Source organism: Cyprinus carpio, chromosome A7 (genome assembly GCF_018340385.1).
Source record: "Cyprinus carpio isolate SPL01 chromosome A7, ASM1834038v1, whole genome shotgun sequence".
Classification (NCBI taxonomy): Eukaryota; Metazoa; Chordata; class Actinopteri; order Cypriniformes; family Cyprinidae; genus Cyprinus; species Cyprinus carpio.
In genome coordinates, this window is record NC_056578.1 from 5,520,301 (window position 1) to 5,542,420 (window position 22,120).

General features: G+C 39.1%; 1 protein-coding gene across 4 annotated transcripts in view; it reads left to right on the forward strand.

Annotated features, from left to right (window-relative positions):
• LOC109084605 (serine/threonine-protein kinase 38-like) overlaps positions 1-22,120 on the forward strand; it is a 47,641-nt gene that overhangs the window by 5,093 nt on the left and 20,428 nt on the right. For 3 of the 4 annotated variants that reach the window (XR_006160386.1, XM_042759371.1, XM_042759369.1), the window contains 6 exons: positions 977-1,061; positions 4,498-4,622; positions 4,838-4,928; positions 5,163-5,269; positions 17,300-17,389; positions 18,963-19,030. Coding sequence is in view for 3 of the 4 variants with exons in the window: in XM_042759371.1 (XP_042615305.1) it covers positions 977-1,061; positions 4,498-4,622; positions 4,838-4,928; positions 5,163-5,269; positions 17,300-17,389; positions 18,963-19,030 (566 nt within the window). In the remaining variant the exon portion in view is untranslated. Of the gene's footprint in view, positions 1-976; positions 1,062-1,423; positions 1,445-4,497; positions 4,623-4,837; positions 4,929-5,162; positions 5,270-17,299; positions 17,390-18,962; positions 19,031-22,120 lie in introns of all 4 variants that reach the window. The other variant, XM_042759370.1, reaches the window with a different exon arrangement.

Sequence of the window (22,120 nt, forward strand, 5' to 3'; positions counted from 1 at the left end):
CTACTTGTTGTGAATGTCATCCTTGTGTTCTGTGTCTCCATGTTGGATTATTAAAAACTTTTGTTTTTGTGAAATCTCCACGTCTCCTCGTTTCCTTGTGCCCGTGCTCCAGCGAATCATGACAGAAGACCCCACCAAATACAGTTACCTCCGTGTGTTCCCTCCGTTTTTGTTTCCGTTTTTTCCTCAGTGTTCTTTGTTTCCGTAGTTTCCATGGATCCCCACTCCCATCTGGAGATCGTTCGAGGGCCATACTAGACTGTTCCTGGTCCTTGCTGCTCTAACCAGCTACCTGGACGAAGCACTCTCTGTGTCCTACGACACCAGTTTAAACATCTTGTGCAGAGTGCAATTGTCCAAAACATGGATCTTTCTTCTTCTTCTTGTTAACAAATGCTTAAACACAACATGCCAGAAATAAAGACCTAAGTCAATGTAAAATAAATATGTATAAAATACACAATAAACAAATGGACAATAGACAATATATGTATTTACATATACAATTAATTAAGGTGGGAAGGGGAGTACCGATGATTCACTCAGCAGTACCCGACTGTCCTCTGTATTCTTCTGATGTTTGATTTGGAAGCTGAGCAAAAGTAGTAATTGAAGTGCAGAGGACAAACTGTATTACTGCAGAAAATCATTAAACTGAATGTGTAGAGTGTGTTGATGATGTTAACTCTGACAAAATGAATGTCAGGCCATAACTGCAACAGACCAGCCGTTAAGACACAAGTATTAACTGGGTATGAGCTGGTGCCTTTTAACTTTGTTATAGTGCATATGCTGCATTTTTCAGCTTTGTGTTTGTTATAATAGATCAGTTTCACCCTGATCAGGATGATCTTACATTATTCAATTGCTTTATATGTTGAACATCCATCAATAATACTTAATCTATATATATATATAATCAATATGATGGATACTTCATTAAGATTCAGTTGTTGTTGTTTTTTTTTCCCTAAAGATGGCTCAGAATCGCAGACTCTCCAGTGCCAGTCATGACAGCAGTGCATCAAATCAAAACAGAGATGTATCTTCTAGTATGACCAGTGAGTATAAATTTCATATCAAATTTAAGCAACATTAGTTTTATTTCAGAAGCATAAATATTAAATTTATGTTGGCAGAACAAAGCATCAAATCTTTCTCAGAAACCACAATCTGATGGCAATGGTAGACGAGAGTAGACTGCAGTCAGGGGGAGGCCATTTAGCACTTTTTACTTTTAACTTTGCACAGATTACTTATTTATAGGCAAATAATTACTTATTAAAAAGTATTATTATCATAGGCTTACTAGATAGCATTCTAAAAAGGGACAATATTATTATTATTATTATTTTTTTATAATGATTTAATTACGTTTTATGCCATTTTAATGACACATTTGTTTAATCAAATCAAAACAGAGATGTATCTTCTAGTATGACCAGTGAGTATAAATTTCATATTGAATTTAAGCAACATTAGTTTTATTTCAGAAGCATAAACATTAAATTTATGTTGGCAGCACAAAGCATCAAATCTTTCTCAGAAACCACAATCTGATGGCAATGGTAGACGAGAGTAGACTGCAGTCAGGGGAGGCCATTTAGCACTTTTTACTTTTAACTTTGCACAGATTACTTATTTATAGGGAAATAATTACTTATTAAAAAGCATTATTATCATAGGCTTACTAGATAGCATTCTAAAAAGGGACAATATTATCATTATTAGTATTATTTTATAATGATTTAATTACGTTTTATGCCATTTTAATGACACATTTGTTTAATAATGAATAAGATAATTAATTGTCTCTTATTGGCTTAGTAAACTATGTCCCCAATAAATTTTTGTTGGCGGAGCCTGTCTGTTGGCAGAAAATACTTGTTTTAATGTTTCAGTCTTTGCAAGCCATGGAATAAAATAATTAAAAAAAAAGGAATTTTGAATTTATATTTCTAAATTCTGACTTTTTTCTTTAAACTTTGAGATTATATCTCACAATTCCGGTAAGAAAAATCAACTCGTCATTCTCTCTTTTCCCCTCAACTCAGAATCATGAGTTCATTACCAGCCCCTCTGAACTGTTAATCCCCCACTTAGCACCCCCAACAAAAAAATTCTGGAGCCGCCACTGGTTAAACATCTGCATTTAGCTTCAAATGGCGTCTTTGACGCCAGTATTATATAAAAATTTTGTGATTTTTTGCTTTCGCCAACCTAGGGAGGCGAAATAGTGTAGTGATGGATACTCGCGTCACCAATGACGTTATGATATTTGGATCACGTGTCACTTAAGGTGTGGTTATGAGTACATCACATAAGAAAGATTGGTGGGATCTCTAACTTGTAGAACCTCTTCTGTATCATCAACATAAGGAAGACACAACTGTAATGAAATTAATTTTTTTATTAACAAAATATAGACAAGAGTAATCAACAACTACTAAATGAATACCATAAATGAAATGAGAATAAAGTGCATAAGATGCATAAAATGCAAGTGATTATGTTGGGTGTTGCAATGTCAGAGCTACGTTATCTGAAAAGATAAACTGCTGCTACTCTGAAAAAAAAATAAGGTGAAGAACCCTATTATGTATCAAATAAATACATGAAAGATTTGCTATAAACTGCAATCAGCTATATAATATCTAATGTAAATGAGAAAAAAATCATATACTGATAATATCTAACAATGCCAAGGTCTCTGGAAGAGGTTTAGATAAGTGATATTTACGTTCTCTGTGGTTGAGTGAGCAGTCCGGTAGCGGTGACTTCTTCCACTGGTTGTGCTGGTAGCAATGCAGTGGGGAAAGGTGCAGGAATCCGTTTCGACAGCCTTGAACACGAAGCACTGGAGAATGCTGATTTCCTGGAGCACCAAAGGGTCCTAAAATCTGGAACACGCAGATGTGGCCCTGGAGCAGATGCAGAAGGTCCTTAGCCTGGAACACGCCAGCAAATGTACCTTGGAGTGAAGGTTTGCTCACTGTAGTGTAACCTTGTTGCAGATGTCTGTGTGTCTTCTGCCTCTCTGGGCTAGAGACTCAGAACTTGGTTGATCCACTTTGTCTCTCTAGGCTGGAGACTAAGGACATGCTGCATCTGTTGTTGTCTCGCTGGACGAAGACTCTAAATGGAGTCTGAACGTAGATTACCTCTTTCCTCGCAGGCCAGAGGCTCTGAACGTGGTTGTGTCTGTTGCTGCCTCGAAGCTGGAGACTTAGGACTTGGTATCTGTTATTGCCTCTTCCCTCACGGGCCCGAGGCTAAGAATGTTGGTGATCTGTTGCAGTCCTTTCCTTGACATGACTCAGACTCAGAATGGAGGTTGATCTGCTGTTATATCAACTTTGCAGGCAGGAAACTCAGAAAGGGTTGTTTCTGTTGCTGTCTCACCCTTGCAGGCCGGAGACTCAGAACTTGCTCTGTAAGTGTCTCTCCCTGACAGGACTCACGCTCAGAACGAAGAGTGTCTTTTGGGAAGGTACATTTATCCCTTTCCGATGAGGAGGAGATTGCAATCTGGTGCCTTTCCATTTCCAGGCTGTGATTGGCTGTTTCCATCAGGGTCTGGGGACACGGTGTAGCCCATCCTTCTTTCCTCCTGTGGAACTTATTTGCATAGTCTAAACACACATTCAGAAAAGTGTCACTAAAGTTTTACCAGTGTATTTCTCACTTACCAAACCAAAACCATAATACCTTTGGCAATATTATGAACACATTAAGTCCAAACATGATGGGAAAAGATTGAACTGTCATGCATGCATTCATTTGTCCATTAACAGCTGAGTTTGTGTAAGATGTTGCACTACACGTCGCTGTCACTGAAAATACCTATTTCTCTGAATAAGTTTAAGATGTGGGTATTGTAGTTTGCATCAGTTTAAGTTTTGAGAACATAGTTATGAATGGTTTTGGATGGAACCCTGCATCCAGAGGTCCTAAGGATTTTTTATGGTGGTCACAGACCCAAACCTGATGAATCAGTCTGTTGGTGGGTGAAGGGCAGAAACTGCATTTTGACCAATTTGAAGTCCCCTCCTTCCCGGGTTTTGTACCAAAGGTCTTCTTCTTGCCTTGGCATCTTTATCTGATGGCTTTGGACAGTTTCCTTATGTTAGTCCACCAAGATCCAATCAAAATGTAGCAAAACTATTGTGGTCAGAGAGGGGTCCCAAAATAAACTAGGCCCTTGAATGTGCTGTCCACAACAAAAATGATTTGCATTCTGATTCTAACATCCACAATACGTTTGTTCTCTTATTCCATGAAGTTCACCCGTTTCTCTCTATTTGTTACCAGTGTTTTTCTGCCACCACAATGCGTGCGCAGCTGCAAGTGACGTAACTGTGATGTCTACTCCAAATTGGTCTAAAAATAAATAAGTTAGAAGCAATTGGTTCAACTGATTCAAAGTTTTAAAATGCTCTCTAGTGGTCTCTAGTGATCATTGTATTTTGTATAAATTACTCTAAATCTTGGTTATAGGAGTGTTATATAAACATGGATACACAATGCAGAAAGAAGTTGGACAAGGGGTTTCAGGCAGAGTGTTTCTAGTGACCAACTCAGATGGAGATCCTTATGTGATAAAACAGATGAATTCAAGAGATGTAAGTACAATTAAGCATTTACTAAATCAAGAATTTACTTAAGCATGGACCATATTATTATTATTATTATTTTTTTTTTTTTGACATTAAAAAGCTATTGACGTTGCCATTTTTCAGTTGTCATAAGAACGTCACTTTTAAATGGAAGTTCTTCTTTTGCTAAAAAAAAAAAAAAAAAAAAACTAAAAACAAAAATCTACAATTGTTCCCCTCAGAGGACGGATCTGAACAGAGTCCAAAAGGAAGTCACAATCTTGAAGAAAATAAACTGTGGATATATTGTTTCTTATGTGGAATCATTTGAAGGTAATATTAGAACAGAGGAAAATAATGTACCTTTATTACAAAGTTTAAGTTTTTACTTTCTCCCAAAATTAAATTAAACAGAAAAAAATGAACAGAATGTTTAAGAGATTAAAGCAGAACAATATGAACAAAACCAAAAACATCTAGTTGTTGGCTGTGAAATGAAGGTATCACACTAATAAATACATTTATTATTAGTTGAATTAATGTTTGACTGGATATTTCCTTATTTAGATACAGACGCTGAATTCTTTTATGTTGTGATGGAGTATTGTGCAGGAGGAGATCTTAATGAGAGGATGAAAGCACAGAAAGAGATAGGGGTTTTTGAAGAACAACAGGTGAGTGTCTTATGTAGAAATACATATTCTGGGCAAATGCACATTCATTCATTTTAATTTTGGCATTAAATACTACTGCCAGGATTTACTAAAGAATAAAGAGAAAAATTAGCAATGAGAAAGCAGGGACATAGTTATTTTGGGGCTGATTTTATTGCATATTGTCAGTTCTGTGTCTTGTGTTTTGATCTCCATGTGCTCCCCATGACCCAGTTTCTTCTGTGTTTTGATTGTTCATTAATTTCAGGTGTGTATTTAGTTAGCCAATTAGTTCCTTGTTATTTTAGCCCTGTGTTTTCCTAAGTCCTCCGTCCTGTCTTAAAATATCTATTTCAGTGTGCATTTCCTGGTGTCAATAAAGTCTTATATTTGCCAGTCCTACGTCAAGCCGTCGGCCACTCGAAAGTCAAGCCCGGCCGTTGCACTCTCAAACCCACCAGCTGCTCCTCAGCCAAGGCCGCTGGCCGCTGCACTCTCAAGTCCACAGGCCAATTCCCTTCCAAGCCCTCAGCTAACAGCAGCCCACTCCTAAACTCCAAACCAGTGAAGGAGTAAGCAGAGAAAAAGACTGTTAGTTTGAGCCCATGAGTCCACTCCAGTGTTGGCTCCACCCCCTGAGTCCACTCAGGTGTCGGCTCCAGCCCCTGAGTCCACTCCAGTGTTGGCTGCAGCCCCTGAGTCCGCTCTGAATCTGGATGGCTCCGGTTCCCACGTCAAGCCCAGGGAGAGCCACAGTTCCGGAGTCAGGCCCCTGGAGGGCCTCAGGGGCCGATATTTTCCCCAAGGATTTTTTTGGGGGGTGGGGGGTTATAGGCCCCCTGAGTTCCCTGCTCCGACATGGCCCCCTGAGCTGCCTACTCTGCCATGGCTCCCTTTTCTGCCTACTCCGCCATGGCTCCATAGTCTGCCTGCTCCGCCATGGCACCCTAGTCTGTCTGATCTGCCATGGGTGCCAGAACAGGTACCGCTCTGGAGGCCTGCTGTCCCATGTAAGCCTGTCCTTAGGGGTCTCCAGAGTGCCCACCCACCCTGTTGGATATTGTGTGGCGCGTGGATGCACCTTCGGGGAGGGGGGAGTAATGTCAGTTCTGTGTCTTGTGTTTTGCCCCCCATGTGCTCCCCATGACTCAGTTTCTCCCGTGTTTTGATTATTCATTGATTTCAGGTGTGTCCCAATTAATTCCTTGTAATTTAAGTCCTGTGTTTTCCTGAGTCCTTCGTCCTGTCTTTAAACATCTATTTCCGTGTGTGTTCCCTGGCGTCAATAAAGTCTATATTTCTTCTGGATTCCCTTCGTCTCTGCGCTCCTTTGTCTCCTCGTTCCTACACAGTAGGCACACCATGACACATATGTATTTGAATGAGTTTTTGTTTTTCAGACACAAAATTTATGGGCAAAGAGTATTTGAATGAAATGCAAAGTGCAAAGTGATTTACTAATGTTTGCGGTAGTCAGTTAACTGGTATTTGCACCATTATTTAATGCAGTGGTTCCCAATCCTGGTCCTGGAGAACTCCCAACACTGCACATTTTAGATGTCTCCCTATTCAAACACACCTGATTCAACTCATCAGCTCATTAGTGAAGACTCAAAAGACCTCAAATGTGTGTGTCAGATAAGAGAGACACCAAAAACAGGCAGTGTTTGGGGTTCTCCAGGACCAGGATTGGGAACCACTGATTTAATGCCAAAAAATTAATGTCTTAACCCAAGTTCAACTTGAAAGGTCGGACTGGTTCTGGTTCTCAAAATTTCATCATTGCATTCTTATGGTTGAGACACGTAGGTAACTAGTGCAAATATTAGTCAACCTTTAGTGAATTTTATATAATCACTGAACTCTTCAACAATTTTGAGTTAGATTGTTTCAAAAACTGAAAAAGTAAACATTGAATGTTTAACATTGTATTAGTTGTCAAAATAAATGAACTGCAACAGTTTTATAATATACAAACTGAACTCAGAGCAAAAAAAAAAAAAAAAAAGGGGGTTAACACTTTAAGTTATGGTCTCTTAACTAGTTGCTTATTAGCATGCATATTTCTAGAATATTAGCCATTTATTAGTACTAATTAAGCACATATTAATGCCTTATTCTACATGACCTTATTTTACACCCCTAATCCTACCCAATACCTAAATTTAACAACTGCCTTACTAACTATTAATTAGCAGCAAATTAGGAATTTATTTGTAACGGGGCAAATGAGACGAAAGACGTGCGGATCCATCTGCAAACGTTTTATTCTTAAACAAAGTCAAAACAGACAAGAGTCGGACAATGGCAAACAGGTACTTAACAGGCGTAGGTTGATTGATGGCAAACATAATCCAAAGGATGAGGCAAGCGTGTAATCCACGGACAAATAATAATCCAGGTGAGGTGGAACAGAATCCAAACAACAAGACAAGAGAGAAATCCAAGACAGGCAGGTTTTCAGGAACAGACAATAAGGCAAAACTAGAGCAGGGAGCCAGGTCGGAGCCGGCAGAGCAGGTGGCACTGAGGACCACCACAGCAGAGCAGACGAGTCCAAAGATCCCCACGGTGGAGCGGAAGATCACCACAAAGAAGCAGAAGTCCACCATAAAGGAGCAGAAAACCACCAGAGCCAAACAGAAGACAACCACGGTGGTGCGGACAGAGCAGAAGACCACCACGGCAGAGCAGACGGACCAGAAGTGAAAGTGAAGGTGACGTGACATACAGCCAAGAATGGTGACCCATACTCAGAATTCGTGCTCTGCATTTAACCCATCGCAGACGGAGAAGAACACACACCGTGAACACACACACACCCGGAGCAGTGGGCAGCCATTTATGCTGTGGCGCCCAGGGAGCAGTTGGGGGTTTGGTGCCTTGCTCAAGGGCACCTCAGTCGTGGTATTGCCAGCCCGAGACTCGAACCCACAACCTAAGGGTTAGGAGTTAAACTCTCTAACCATTAGGCCACGACTTTCCCACCAGAGCCAGACAGAAGACCATGATGGCAGAGCAGACGGCCAACAGAGCCAGACAGAAGACCACCAAGGTGGAGCAGATATAGCAGAAGACCACCACGGCGGAGCAGAAGACCACCAGAGCCAGACAGAAGACCATGAAGGCGGAGCAGATGGCCACCATGGCTGAGCAGACGGAACAGAGACCCCTGATAGAGACTGGGAACTAGGAAAAACAGAGAGAGACACAGGAAACAGACATAGCATATACAGTCTCAAGGACCAAGGCAGAGAACACAAAAAGTTCATCAATGTTTTCCCTGGTGACAACTGAACGGGCAGACAGTCCATGAACGGGCTCACTGACTGAAACTGGACAACCAGACAGTTCACAAAGTGGCTTACTGACTGAAATTGGACAGGCAGACAGTTCATTAATAGGCTCACAGACTAGGACTGGCAAGGCAGATGGTTCAACAGACACATTTGGGAAAACAGAACAAGCAGACAGTTCCTGAATGGTTTCTAAGGCAGTGACAGGGTTAACGGGACAGACATGGATTGCATTTATATTTTTTGGGCTCATAACTGGACTAATGGGGCAGATAACAGGTTCCTTGTTTGGAACTGGACAGACAGATGGTTCAACATAGGACTCATTTGCTAAAACAGGAAAAACATAAAGTTCACAATCCGGTTTGTTAATTGAAACAAAATGGGCTGACAGTTCAAAACTGGATGTATTAGCTGAGATAGAATGAACAGACTGTTCAAAACCAAGAGCATTGGCTGGAACTGAACTGACAAACAACTTGTGGACTGATACTGGGCAGGCAGATAGTACTAGATCAGAATTGTTGATGGGATCGGAACAGACAGGTGATTCCACCTCAGGCTCATTGAGGGAAATGGGACAGATAGATAATTCAAAAACTGATTCATGGGTTGATCCTGGACAGACTAACAGTTCATGATCAGACTGATTGACAGACACTGGCAAGACAGAGAGTTCAAAATCAGACTCATTAGCAGCATCAAAATTGACAGACAGTTCACAATCAGCCTCCATGGCTGATTCAGACAAGGACAGGAGTTCGCAGATGGCCTCATCGGCCGGTTCAGAGCAAGGCAAGAGTTCACAGACAGTCTCCATAGCCATGACAGGACATGCAGAGAGTTCACAGACGGCCTCCATAGCCATGACAGGACAGGCAGAGAGTTCACAGACGGCCTCCATAGCCGTTACATGACAGGTAGAGAGATCACAGATGGCCTCAATAGCCGTGACAGGACAGGCAGAGAGTTCATTAATGGATACCACTGACACCTCTGGGGGTTCTGCAGCAGTAACATCAGGAAACAGGGAGAGTTCAGTAACGGTCTCTTCGACTGCAACACGACAGGCTGAGAGTGCATTGCTGGGTGCCACCACCATACAAGGAGCTAAAGCGAGCGCCTCCACCTAGGGAGGTTCTGTGGTGGAGTATGCAGCCCAAACACACCATAAAGCGATCCCCATTAAGGGAAGTGCTTCAGATAGGGGAATCAGTTCAGGAACAGGAAGTCCAGAGTGTGTGGGTTTGGGGATACCAGCTGCGCATGCAGACACCAGCGATGCGTCCCTCACACTGGATACCAGTCTGGAATACCAAAGGACTAACCTTGAAGATCTGGGTGCAACAGACAGATGTGACAGATGTGATGTCACTCTGGATGATCAGCTGTGAGGTGACGTGTCTATGGATGATCAGCTGAGACATGACGAGACTCTGGTAGATCAGCTGAGACATGAAGAGACTCTGGAAGATCAGCTGTGACTTGACGTGACTCTGGATGAACAGCTGAGATGTGACAAGATTCTGGTCATGACTCTGAACGAACAGATGTAACTTGATTTGAGTCATGGAGATCAGCTGTGATTTGATTTGACTCAGGAATGGCAGCTAAGACATGACAGGGCATAGTTGTGGCTCCCATTTTGTGAGTGTGAACTGGTGTGTCCGCCATCTCAGTCACAGACATGGTTTTGCGTTCCTCCTCCGTGACACCCACAGTGAATGAAGAGCCAACACACAACAAAGCATAGTCCATAAACTGACAGAGTGATGAAAGTGAAAAGTGAAAGTGAAAGTCGTGACATTTGTCAAGTATGGTGACCCATACTCGAAATCGGTGCTCTGCATTTAACCCATCCAAGTGCACACACACAGCAGTGAGAAGTGAACACACCGTGAACACACACCCGGAGCAGTGGGCAACTGGGGGTTCAGTGCCTTGCTCAAGGGCACTTCAGCCATGGGTATTGAGGGTGGAAGAGAGCGCTGTTCATTCACTCCCTCCCACCTACAACTCCTGCCAGCACCGAGACTCGAACCTGCGACCTTCTGGTTACAAGTCCAAATCTCTAACCATTAGGCCACAGCTGCCCCACGTGGACCCTCGCGTCTAAGCTTAGACATCAGCGGTTGATTAATACTTTCACAATAAAACTCTATCAGCAAACAGTCCGGTAAGTCAGAGTAATGGGCAATGGATAAATACTCTTAAATATAGTCCTTGAGCGATCGCGTGCCCTGCTCAAGGTCTAATAACAGTCTTGCAATGTCCATACCTGGCCAATGTTCCTCCAAAAAGCTGCTGGATCCTTGTGTGGCTGAGTATTCTGTAATGGGGCCGAACAAGAGGAGAGGTGTGCGGATCCATCTGTAAAGCTTTATTCTTAAAGGGGTCATATGATGTTGCTAAAAAGAACATTGTTTTGTGTATTTGGTGTAATTTGGTTTTTATGTGGTTTAAGGTTCAAAAAAAACACATTTTCCACATACTGTACATTATTGTTTCTCCTCTGTGCCCCACCTTTCTGAAATGCACTATTTTTTACAAAACTCATTGGTCTGAAAAGCGAGGTGTGCTCTGATAGGCCAGCTATCCAGTGCATTGTGATTGGCCGAATGCCTCAAGCATGTGACAGAAATGTTACGCTGTGATGCGTGTACCGGTCAGAACACCGGCACGACAAGACAAAAACTATAAAACCTATTACAAACAAGCCATTTGTTGCATCCAGTGTGGACATAATTACGGATTATAATGACTTATACTGTGTTTTTATGCGTTGCATCGCGCTGTGTAAACATAAAACCATGTCTCCATTTGTGATCGGAGAAATGACAAATGACAAGCACTACTCCACTCCATCTGTTCTCTATTCCAGTCCTCGCACCCCCCAGCTCTGTATATTTTGCATGTCTCTCTTTATTAACAAACCTAATTCAGATAATCAGCTCGTCAGAAGTGAGCTCTGTGCATGAACTGTGTTCCCATTGACATGGTCCCTACACAGTGTTCATTGCTCCCTATTCCCTGAGCAGGCGAAATCTGTTGAAGTTTACCTCACTTCGAAACATTCATTCATGGATTTGCGTTATGCAGTCTATACTCAAACGGATAAGTGTGACATCATATACCTCTGTAAATAAATACAATTTAAATTCACGTCTCGCACACTTCAATGCTCTTTGAATGGAACATATACGTTCGCTTCGAACTGGAATTATGGCAGAATATCCTGTGATGTTCACTTCGCAGGGCACTTATGTTCAAATAGAACAAACGTCTGAAGCCATAAGAGAAACATACAAAATGTGCAGAGCAGGACTGGAATTGAGAACCGCTGCTCTACACTGCTCAAAACTCACGCTTGAATCATCAGTGGCAGATCCTTTACATATGTAAACGTACTTACTGACTGTGAGTCAGAACAGCCGGCATTGTAGTCTACTCTCACAGGATCAGGAAACAGTCCTCCATAAAATGTGTAGCACACATCTAAATATTTGGCTTGAACTGTTCTGGAACGGTGTTGTAAATACAACTTAACCACTGATTTCTAGTTGTGTCCTCTTTTGAAAGCCAAACAAAGTAGTTTCTTTTACACAATGAAACAGCGTCTCCACTACATGGCACCAGTGGCAACAGCGAGAATCAGAGTTACACCTTCTTTCTTTGCGTGAACATTTGGGTGGCGTTATGCAAATCTTCCCACATTGTGACGTAGATGTGGGGGCGTGTTTAAATGAGGCATTTTAAGAGGGCGTGGACGAGTCTTAACTTTTATGAAGAATATCTCTGGGTTTGAGACTTTAGTCTTTGCAACTTTACAGATCTTCTTTATGCACAAAGAGCTTGTAACACTCCAAAGAGAAAGGAAAACTTAAAATCACATCATATGAACCCTTTAAACATAGTCAAAACAGACAAGAGTCGGACAATGGCAAACAGGTACTTAGAGGGCAAACAGAAGAGTGATCCAATAAACAGGCGTAGGTCGATCAACAGTGAACATAATCCAAAGGACAAGGCAAGTGAGTAATCCACAGACAGATAATAATTCAGGCAAGGTGCGAACAGAATCCAAAATAAGACGAGAGAGAAATCCAAGACAGGCAGGTTATCGGGAACAGACAATTAGGCAAAACTAGAAACAGGACTAGAACTAGGAACTAGACTAAACTCAGACAGGATATTGGCTCCATAAAGTGCTACCACTAGGAGAGTGATAAATGGAGACAATACTCCGCAATTAGAGAAGGATTTGAGTGGTTGTTATATAGTGTGTGTGTGATTGGCTGCAGGTGAATCCAATCAGTGCAATGGAGCATGGGAAATGTAGTCCAGGGTGATGTGCAACAGTTTGTGTGGTGTGAGAGTCAATGTAATCAGAAGACGATCTCTGGTGGCGAGCAGACGGAAGACCACGTACTGGATTCATAACATTACTGAGGAAAAAGTCATAGTTAATAGTGGATAAGTATTCCCTATTCTAACGTGTTCCCAAAAAAAGTTATCTTTTGAAGTGACAACAGCTCTAGTCGTTGTAATGAGAGCACTCTTTACTTGCGTTCTGTTTATAATACATTGACAGTTTGAATAAAAAAATGTGTTTTTCATGCTGCTAAGAGGAAAGTCGGCTACTTACACACTGCAAGGCTTAAAGAGTGTCACCTGCTTTTAAATGACGCAAAAATAATGTTAACCTACACGCACAGTCTCACTCACTACAGTGCCCCCCAAAGGGAGGTGGTGGAGGAAAAAAATTGGGATGGGGTGGGGGGGTAATTTGTAGATCAGATGATGCACGTGCATTCATTGACATTTTATATGAGACAATCTCAGCAGCGGGTGATCAGTCAGCTACTCAATGGTGTATCAAAGAGGCTTGCTGATGTCACATCACGTCAACATCATGTGGTCAAGTCAAGTCACCTTTTTTTATATATCGGTTTTAACAATACAGATTATATCAAAGCAGCTTTACAGTATCAAGGTGCTGCGACGAGCTACAGCCAATGAGAGCAAGGCATGGGTTGAGGTCAGAGGAAGAAAAACTGTAGCAGCAACATGGCTTTAAGAAAAGTTTGGAAATAAGAAATGGAGCAATTTCTTTTTTTTTTTTCTTTTTTTTCATAACAGCTTGCAACATTAATTCCTGACATTTTCAAATAAACAACTCCTGTTTCCCTTTTTGTTTCACGTCATTCCTGTTCAACTTCTCGGGTGTGTTTTTGTGACAAAACGTGGTTTGCGGTCTGTGTAGAGTCATAGTGTGAGACCCCCTGTTGCAGATCATTTATGTAGTGTCATGTACAGTGGTAGACAAAGTACACAAATCAAGTACTTGAGTAAAAGTACAGATACGTATAATAAAATATTACTCCAGTAAAAGTATTCCTTTTTCAATTTTACTCGAATGAAAGTACAAAAGTACAAAAAATTTTATGCACTTAAGTAAAAAGTACTGATAGATTTATTAGCCAATTTTGTACAGGCTACTTTTATTTTATATTAGCACATACTTTTTTATAATCATACTGCTCAAAATACCTGTGGTCAAGATATATTATTGTTGTTGATATGGACTACGTTGGTGAGAGTGATGTTGTAATATTCACTGTAAAGCTCAGATTTGACAATCTGATTTTCACCAGTAAGAAAAAAAGTGTTTTAAAGTTTGTTGTTATGCAGAACATCACAGTTATATATGACATGAGAATAAGGCCTGAAGATAGGAAGAACATTTTAAGGAAAATATAATTATATTTTCATAATGATTTTTTTTCTTCTCAAACTTTGTCTGTGGTGTAAAAACACCCCTGGGCAAATGTCCCCAGAGGGCATCACTTCCCACTTTGATAATTACTGTAGTTACCATGTCCTGAACATCGCATCCTTTCTTTTTTCCCCAGATGTAATCTATCTAGGTGGTTAAATAAAAATATTTGGACTTTACATCTAAAAATTACCTCAACTTAGAACCTGCAATCTTGTTAGCTAGACAGTTAGCATCAGCTAACGATATTTACTTATTTTCAGTATTGTTATGAATAAACATTCATATCGGCTAGTTAATCCAAACAATATAAAAATGTATACTGTTGATAAACAATATAAAAACAGACATCACATAGGGCTAAATGCGTAGAATTTTAATAAAACTGTTAACGTTACGGCAGCGAGGTACGGTGCCCGTAAGGTGACATGGTCAGTTTACTTAGTTTTTTCGTGGCCACAACATAATAACTCGTGGGAACGTGATTATATGTCGTGGCCACAAGATATTAATTTGAGGGAACATCATATTAACTCGTGGGAACGTGATATTATGTCATGGCCACGAGATCATTTTGTCGAGGTAACGACACCCTTATGTCGTGGCCTCGAGATGTTATGTTGAGGGAACGACATATATTTCTCGTGGCCACGAGTTTAATGTAAACAAACCTGTGTGACCATAGAAACCCGGGATTATCAGAGATGGATTCATTAATATTTTATTTTGAATTTAGAAATTATTATATTATTTATTATAGAAATTATTACAATATTAAATAATTATATTAACCATAGGCCTTGTCTATTGGACTGTATTACGTGCGATAGTCAGCATTCAAATTTATCATGAATAAATGTTACATAAAGTGCATAATATAAAATAGGCCTATTTTATATTATGCACTTTATGTAACATTTATTCATTATAAACATTTTTATCCATCCTACAGTCTTTTAAGTCCATTAACTGATAGTCTTTTCCCTGTAATATTTATATATTATTATTATTATTATTATTATTATAATTAGTCTATTATTATTGGTTATATTTTTATATTTGTTTATTTTTCCTTTCATTTCGGTCTCTTTACTTAACGTTCTGAATACTTTTGTAAATAATAGCCAACTGTAAATGCTTGACAAGCCAATAAAACTTTGATTATGCTGACTGGAATATTTGCTGGAATGCAGTTTAAATTTTACATATATTTCATCTTATTTCGACTAATTAATGGACCATAATTATAAATACTTAGTATTTCGTTGAGAAATTAATTGTAGTTTCATTTGTAAATGAAAACACAAGACGCTCATTTATCATCACGCATAAATACAATCATAAAGTAAAAACTTTATTGGCATAATTGTCAGGCATTTATTTACAATATATATGGTAGGCAAGAAAATACTAGAATAATAACAAAACGTTTACTAGGTAAAGCGATATACAAATTGAAAGGGGAAATAAGCATATATTATAAATAAATATAAAAATATAGCCCTAATAAGTTAATGTAATATTAATAATAATAATATACAAATATTAAATAAAATGTTTAATGTTAATTAAAATGTTTGATCTATTTTTGATAATTCTGGGTTTCTGTGGTCACGCAGGTTATTTTATGCATTAAACTCATGGCCACAAGAAAAAATATGTTGTTCCCTCAACATAACATCTCGAGGCCATGACATGATGTCGTTTCCTCGACAAATTGATCTTGTGGCCACGACATAATATCACGTTCCCACAAGTTAATATGACGTTCCTTCAAATTAATATCTCGTGGCCACGACATATTATCATGTTCACACAAGTTATTATGTCGTGGCCATGACAAAACTAAGTGAACCGACCATGTCTCAATACGGGCACCGTAGTGGGGAGTTTGAACATGCATGAGTTATTTTATTTAATCTGTGTTATTTTAATGTTTTTTGGGGGGGGGGTGTTCATGACATGTCTAAGTGAGGGCACCGTAGTGGGTGCTGAGTGTCCTTTATTCAGTGGGGATCACTCTTTATTTAGTTCTCCCAACAATGACAGTAGTTGTAGCTGTTCAAATATTACAAAATACATGAGGTTGGTAATGGCATATATATTTTTGTGGTTCATACACTTTTGTTTTAGAATGCCGGGCGTAATGGTTTTTTTTTTTTTTGAGCAACTGGGATGGTGCCCCCCCCTGGGAGTTGGTGCCCTATGCAGACTGTGTACTATGCGTATAGGGAGCGGCGGGACTGGTTCTTGAATCAGACACCGCTCTGCATGTCGGAGAAATGTAGTGAAGTAAAAAGTATGATCTTATGCTTTGGAATGTAGTGAAGTAAAAGTAAAAGTTACTCAAAATAAAACTACTCCAGTAAAGTACAGATACTTGAAAAACTTACTTAAGTACAGTAACGAAGTAAAGCTACTCCGTTACTGTCCACCACTGGTCACGTAGTGTGAACACCACAACGACTTCAAGACAAACAGCAAGTCATGTAGTCTGAACAGCACAATGATCTGCCAATGTTTAAAGTCATGTAGACTGAACTAGGCTTATGTGCACTAGTGGAGATTTACTACAGCTGTGGTTCAGGTGACACGTGTGCATTCATTGAGTCATTTCTGAGTCAATCCTATTTGATTCATTTGGATTTTGAGACTTTTGTTTCGCTATTTTAACCTTGCACAATCCACACACAAATAGCTTGAGAGCCACACACAGCTGTCTAAGAAAACCTGCTACCACTAAATGAAAGCAGCCTGTTAAAAACTGACTACAGCACCGTAGTCAAGCGTTCGCATAATGTGGATTATGCACTATATTTTGATGGACCAAATTCAGTTCACACCATTTAATAAAACATAGCCTACCTTGTACAGCAGAAAAATATAAAACCTCTCAAAAATCAACCATGTGAGAGAGCATCTTTTTAGGAGTATAAAGTGATGCTTTCATCTTTCTCCATGTGTATCATATGTGTGCAGATTCTTGACTGGTGTGTTCAGATTTGTCTGGCGCTGCAGTACATTCATGATGAGAGGAGGAATGTTCTTCACAGAGATATCAATCCTCAGGTAGACATTGATAAAGCTCATTAGGACTGTGCAAAAAAAAATCAAATGCGATTTTCATGCGCATCTCGTGAGTAAAGCCGGTTCTGTGATGAATAATAATAATACATTTTATTTGTAATGAGCCTTTCTTACACTCAAGGAGCTACAACCGTAAAAAACAAAAATGAAAGAAACAACACTACTCCATAATAACAATCACAATGATAGGAAGACCTCCCACCCATAGTTTTGAGTTTACAATGAGGCTGGTACAGAGTAAGAGAACCACCAGAGTGGAGAGACCAAGATGGTGATGATCACTTGCAGCTCATTGTTCCATTTGCCCGTACAGAACTGGGAAAAAGGGCTTTTGTCTACTCAGCTCCTTCTGCGTGGAACTTTTTGCAAAAAGACTTGAAATTATCTGAACTTATTTCCTTAAATGCTTTTAAGTCCAGATTGAGAGAACCTGAAATGACCTGTTTAAATTGTAAATGTTTTTAATTATTTGTATTGTATAACTTTCATAAATGTAATTGACTGTGTTTTTGCTGCCTCTTGACCAGGACTCCCTTGGAAAAGAGGTTTTTAACCTCAATGGGACTTTCCTGGTTAAATAAAGGTAAAAGAAAAAAAAAAAAAATGGTGTGGACACTGTGACCAAATTACAAATATACTTTTGGGCCAGCCCATGTACTGCTTTATAGGTTAAGATAAGAACTTTTAAATCAATGCGTGATTGAACTGGAAGCCAGTTTAGTTGAGAAAGCACAGGAGTTATATGACTGCGGGATGGTGTGCAACTTAAAACACGAGCAGCTGAATTTTGCATATATTGCAGCCTCTTAATGAAATTTGCAGGTAACCCTGCAAAAGAGAATTACAATAATCAAGCCTGGTTGTTATAAAGGCATAAATAAGCCTCTCTGCATCAGGAATAGAGAGAAAAGGTCTTATACGTGCAATTTTCCAAAGATGATAAAGAGCTAATTTAGTAATATTCTTAAAATGAGTGTTAAAATCAGCTGTGCATCAAAAATCACACCCTAATTCCGCACCTGTACAGAAGGGAGAATCTGGCACTCATCCACTGTAAATTTACAAGTATTACATTTATTTACAGCAGTTGAGGTGTCAATCAGAAGAACTTCAGTTTTTGAACAGTTTAACTGTAGGAAGTTCTGATTCATCCAGACCTGTATTTCCAGTAAACAAGCAGATAAAGTTGAAAGTGCTGATGAAACATCAGGTTGAGTACTAAATCTGGCTATCTTTAGTAGCAATTCTCCAGCATGTCCTTTCAGATGGAGCGGCATTTACTACACAGAGCCGTAGATCACTGACAAGCTATGCAAAATCGCGTTCATAATTGGCAATGAATTTTGCGTAGCTTGTCGGTGAACTACGGCTCTGTGTAGTAAATGCTGCTCCATCTGGAAGCACATGCTGGAGATTTAAAACTAATCACAGAAATGGCTTTACTGACAAGATGCTCATGGAAATTGCATTTGATTTTTTGCACAGCCAAAAAACTCATTAAAACATTTGTCACCAAATCAAATGTGTGTATTTGATATTTCTGTTGTCATTGTAGAATATTTTTCTGACTGAAGATGGCTACATCAATCTAGGGGATTTCGGAAACTCAAAAGTGCAGAGAAGGTAAAAAAAAAAACAACAACAACAACAAAAAAACTAATAGTCAGACATTAAACAGACATTAACATTCTTGGTTATTTTAAATCTAGACACACTTTGCTAAAAATACATTGAAACATCTAATGTAATTTTGTTTGTAATAACCAACTGTAATTATTATATTTCATAAAGTATGTATGTGATAATTATAGATATATAATATAGCTGCAAGTAACAATTAAGGGGCCAAGCAGAACAGAGGCAAAGGAAGGAGCTAAGCATGACAGGGAACATCAGACTAACTGCAGCAATAAGTAATTAAACACATTTTAAGATGATTTTATTCAAAAAGGCTGAAAACCATAAATACAATAACTAGTAACATGATTTAATGGTATATCACTTTATATTAAATTGATGTGGTGCCATGAAATGCAATGAAATCTGTTCAAGTGGTAAATCAAAACCGCTTTGTCTATTGCCACGAAATCCATAACTTTTTGCCAGCACGGTCTGAAAATTTAAATTTAAAATTTGGTGAAAATCAGATCAATGGTCTAGGAGGAGTTAAAAAAAAAAGGTTTTATAAAGAAAACCAAAATGGTGGACAGGAAGTTCAGCCAATTACTGCATAATTGGTATTGACGTTCTCTGCATGATCCAAGGAATCTACCAAGACCAGTCACATGACAATAGGCAAAACCAATCAAAAGCTATTAGCATTTATTTTTTAAATATAATTATTTTTTTTTTTTGCCTCAAAACTTTCAAATATAGCATGTTACAGCAAAATTCTAAATGACTGATTCCCAAAACGGCAGACATGAAAAAAAGAAAAAAAATGGAATTCCGTTTTACTTGGAATGTTGCACCAGATCTAAAGACACCAGACTTGTAATTTTTGCCAAACCGTTCATATGTTATAAGCAAATATATACAAACCCGATTCCAAAAAAGTTGGGACACTGTACAAATTGTGAGTAAAAAAGGAATGGAATAATTTACAAATCTCATAAACTTATATTTTATTCACAATAGAATATATATAACATATCAAATGTAGAAAGTGAGACATTTTGAAATCTTATGCCAAATATTGGCTCATTTGGGATTTCTTGAGAGCTACACATTCCAAAAAAGTTGGGACAGGTAGCAATAAGAGGCCGGAAAAGTTAAATGTACATATAAGAAACAGCTGGAGGACCATTTTGCAACTTATCAGGTCAATTGGCAACATGATTGGGTATAAAAAGAGCCTCTCAGAGTGGCAGTGTCTCTAAGAAGTCAAGATGGGTAGAGGATCACCAATTCCCCCAATGCTGCGGTAAAAAATAGTGGAGCAATATCAGAAAGTAGTTTCTCAGAGAAAAATTGCAAAGAGTTTGAAGTAATCATCATCTACAGTGCATAATATCATCCAAAGATTCAGAGAATCTGGAACAATCTCTGTGCGTAAGGGTCAAGGCCGGAAAACCATACTGGATGCCCGTGATCTTCGGGCCCTTAGACGGCACTGCATCACATACAGGAATGCTACTGTAATGGAAATCAAAACATGGGCTCAGGAATACTTCCAGAAAACATTGTCGGTGGACACAATCCACCGGGCCATTCACCGTTGCCAGCTAAAACTCTATAGGTCAAAAAAGAAGCCATATCTAAACATGATCCAGAAGCGCAAGCGTTTTCTCTGGGCCAAGGCTCATTTAAAATGGACTGTAGCAAAGTGGAAAACTGTTCTGTGGTCAGACTAATCAAAATTATGTTTTTTCTGTCAATATGGGGTGCTGTGTGTACATTAATGAGGAAAAAAAAATAAACTTAAATGATTTTAGCAAATGGCTGCAATATAACATAGAGTGAAAAATTTAAGGGGGTCTGAATACTTTCCGTACCCACTGTATATCCAAGTTCTGGAACAACATATGCTCCCATCCTGACGTTGTCTCTTTCAGGGAAGACCTTGCATTTTCCAACATGACAATGCCAGACCATATACTGCATCAATTACAACATCATGGCTTGCTTAGAAGAAGGATCCAGGTACTGAAATGGCCAGCCTGCAGTCTAGATCTTTCACCCATAGAAAACATTTGGCGCATCATAAAGAGGAAGATGCAGTTGAGCAACTAGATGCCTGTATTAGACAAGAATGGGACAACATTCCTATTCCTAAACTTGAGCAACTTGTCTCCTCAGTCCCCAGACGTTTGCAGACTGTTATAAAAAGAAGAGGGGATGCCACACAGTGGTAAACATGGCCTTGTCCCAACTTTTTTGAGATGTGTTGATGCAATGAAATTTAAAATCAACTTATTTTTCCCTTAAAATGATACATTTTCTCAGTTTAAACATTTGATATGTCATCTATGTTGTATTCTGAATAAAATATTGAAATTTGAAACTTCCACATCATTGCATTCTGTTTTTATTCACACTTTGTACAGTGTCCCAACTTTTTTGGAATCAGGTTTATATATTTCATATCTCATGACCAGTAGATATCCTTAGGTCATGTCTTTTATGGCACACAACAAGTTTGGTTTAAATATGTTAAATCATTGCGGAGATATAGCCTCACGTCCATTTTGGTATTTGTGCTTTTCATCAAATTCCTTTGTGTGTTTTTCAAGAATAGTTTGACTAATTAACTTGAATTCTTTTCCAGCATAGTCTGAAGATGATCTGAGCCAATTTTGGTGAAAATCAGACAAACTGTCTAGGATGAAAAATAATTTTTGTAATCAAAAATTGCTTCTATATAATTTACCTAGAAAATGTTGTTAGCTTAAACATTAATAAAAGTTTGAGCTTTTGGTGGCACCGGAGGGTTTGAATTAGAGACTCCAAATGTTAATGTTGAAACTATCTTCTATTTGCATGCTAAACTGTTATAGTTTTCCCACAAGCACCCATAGACTCAGGAGTAGTAGTAGTAGAAGAAGAAGAAGTAGAAGAAGAAGAAGAAGAAGAAGAAGAAGAAAAACGTCTCAGGTTACGAATGTAACCATGGTTCCCTGAGTAGGGAACGAGACACTGCGTCCTCTAGGGGTCGCTATGGGGAATGCCTCGTCGTGACCCGTGTCTGAAGCATACATTGAAAAAACACTAACA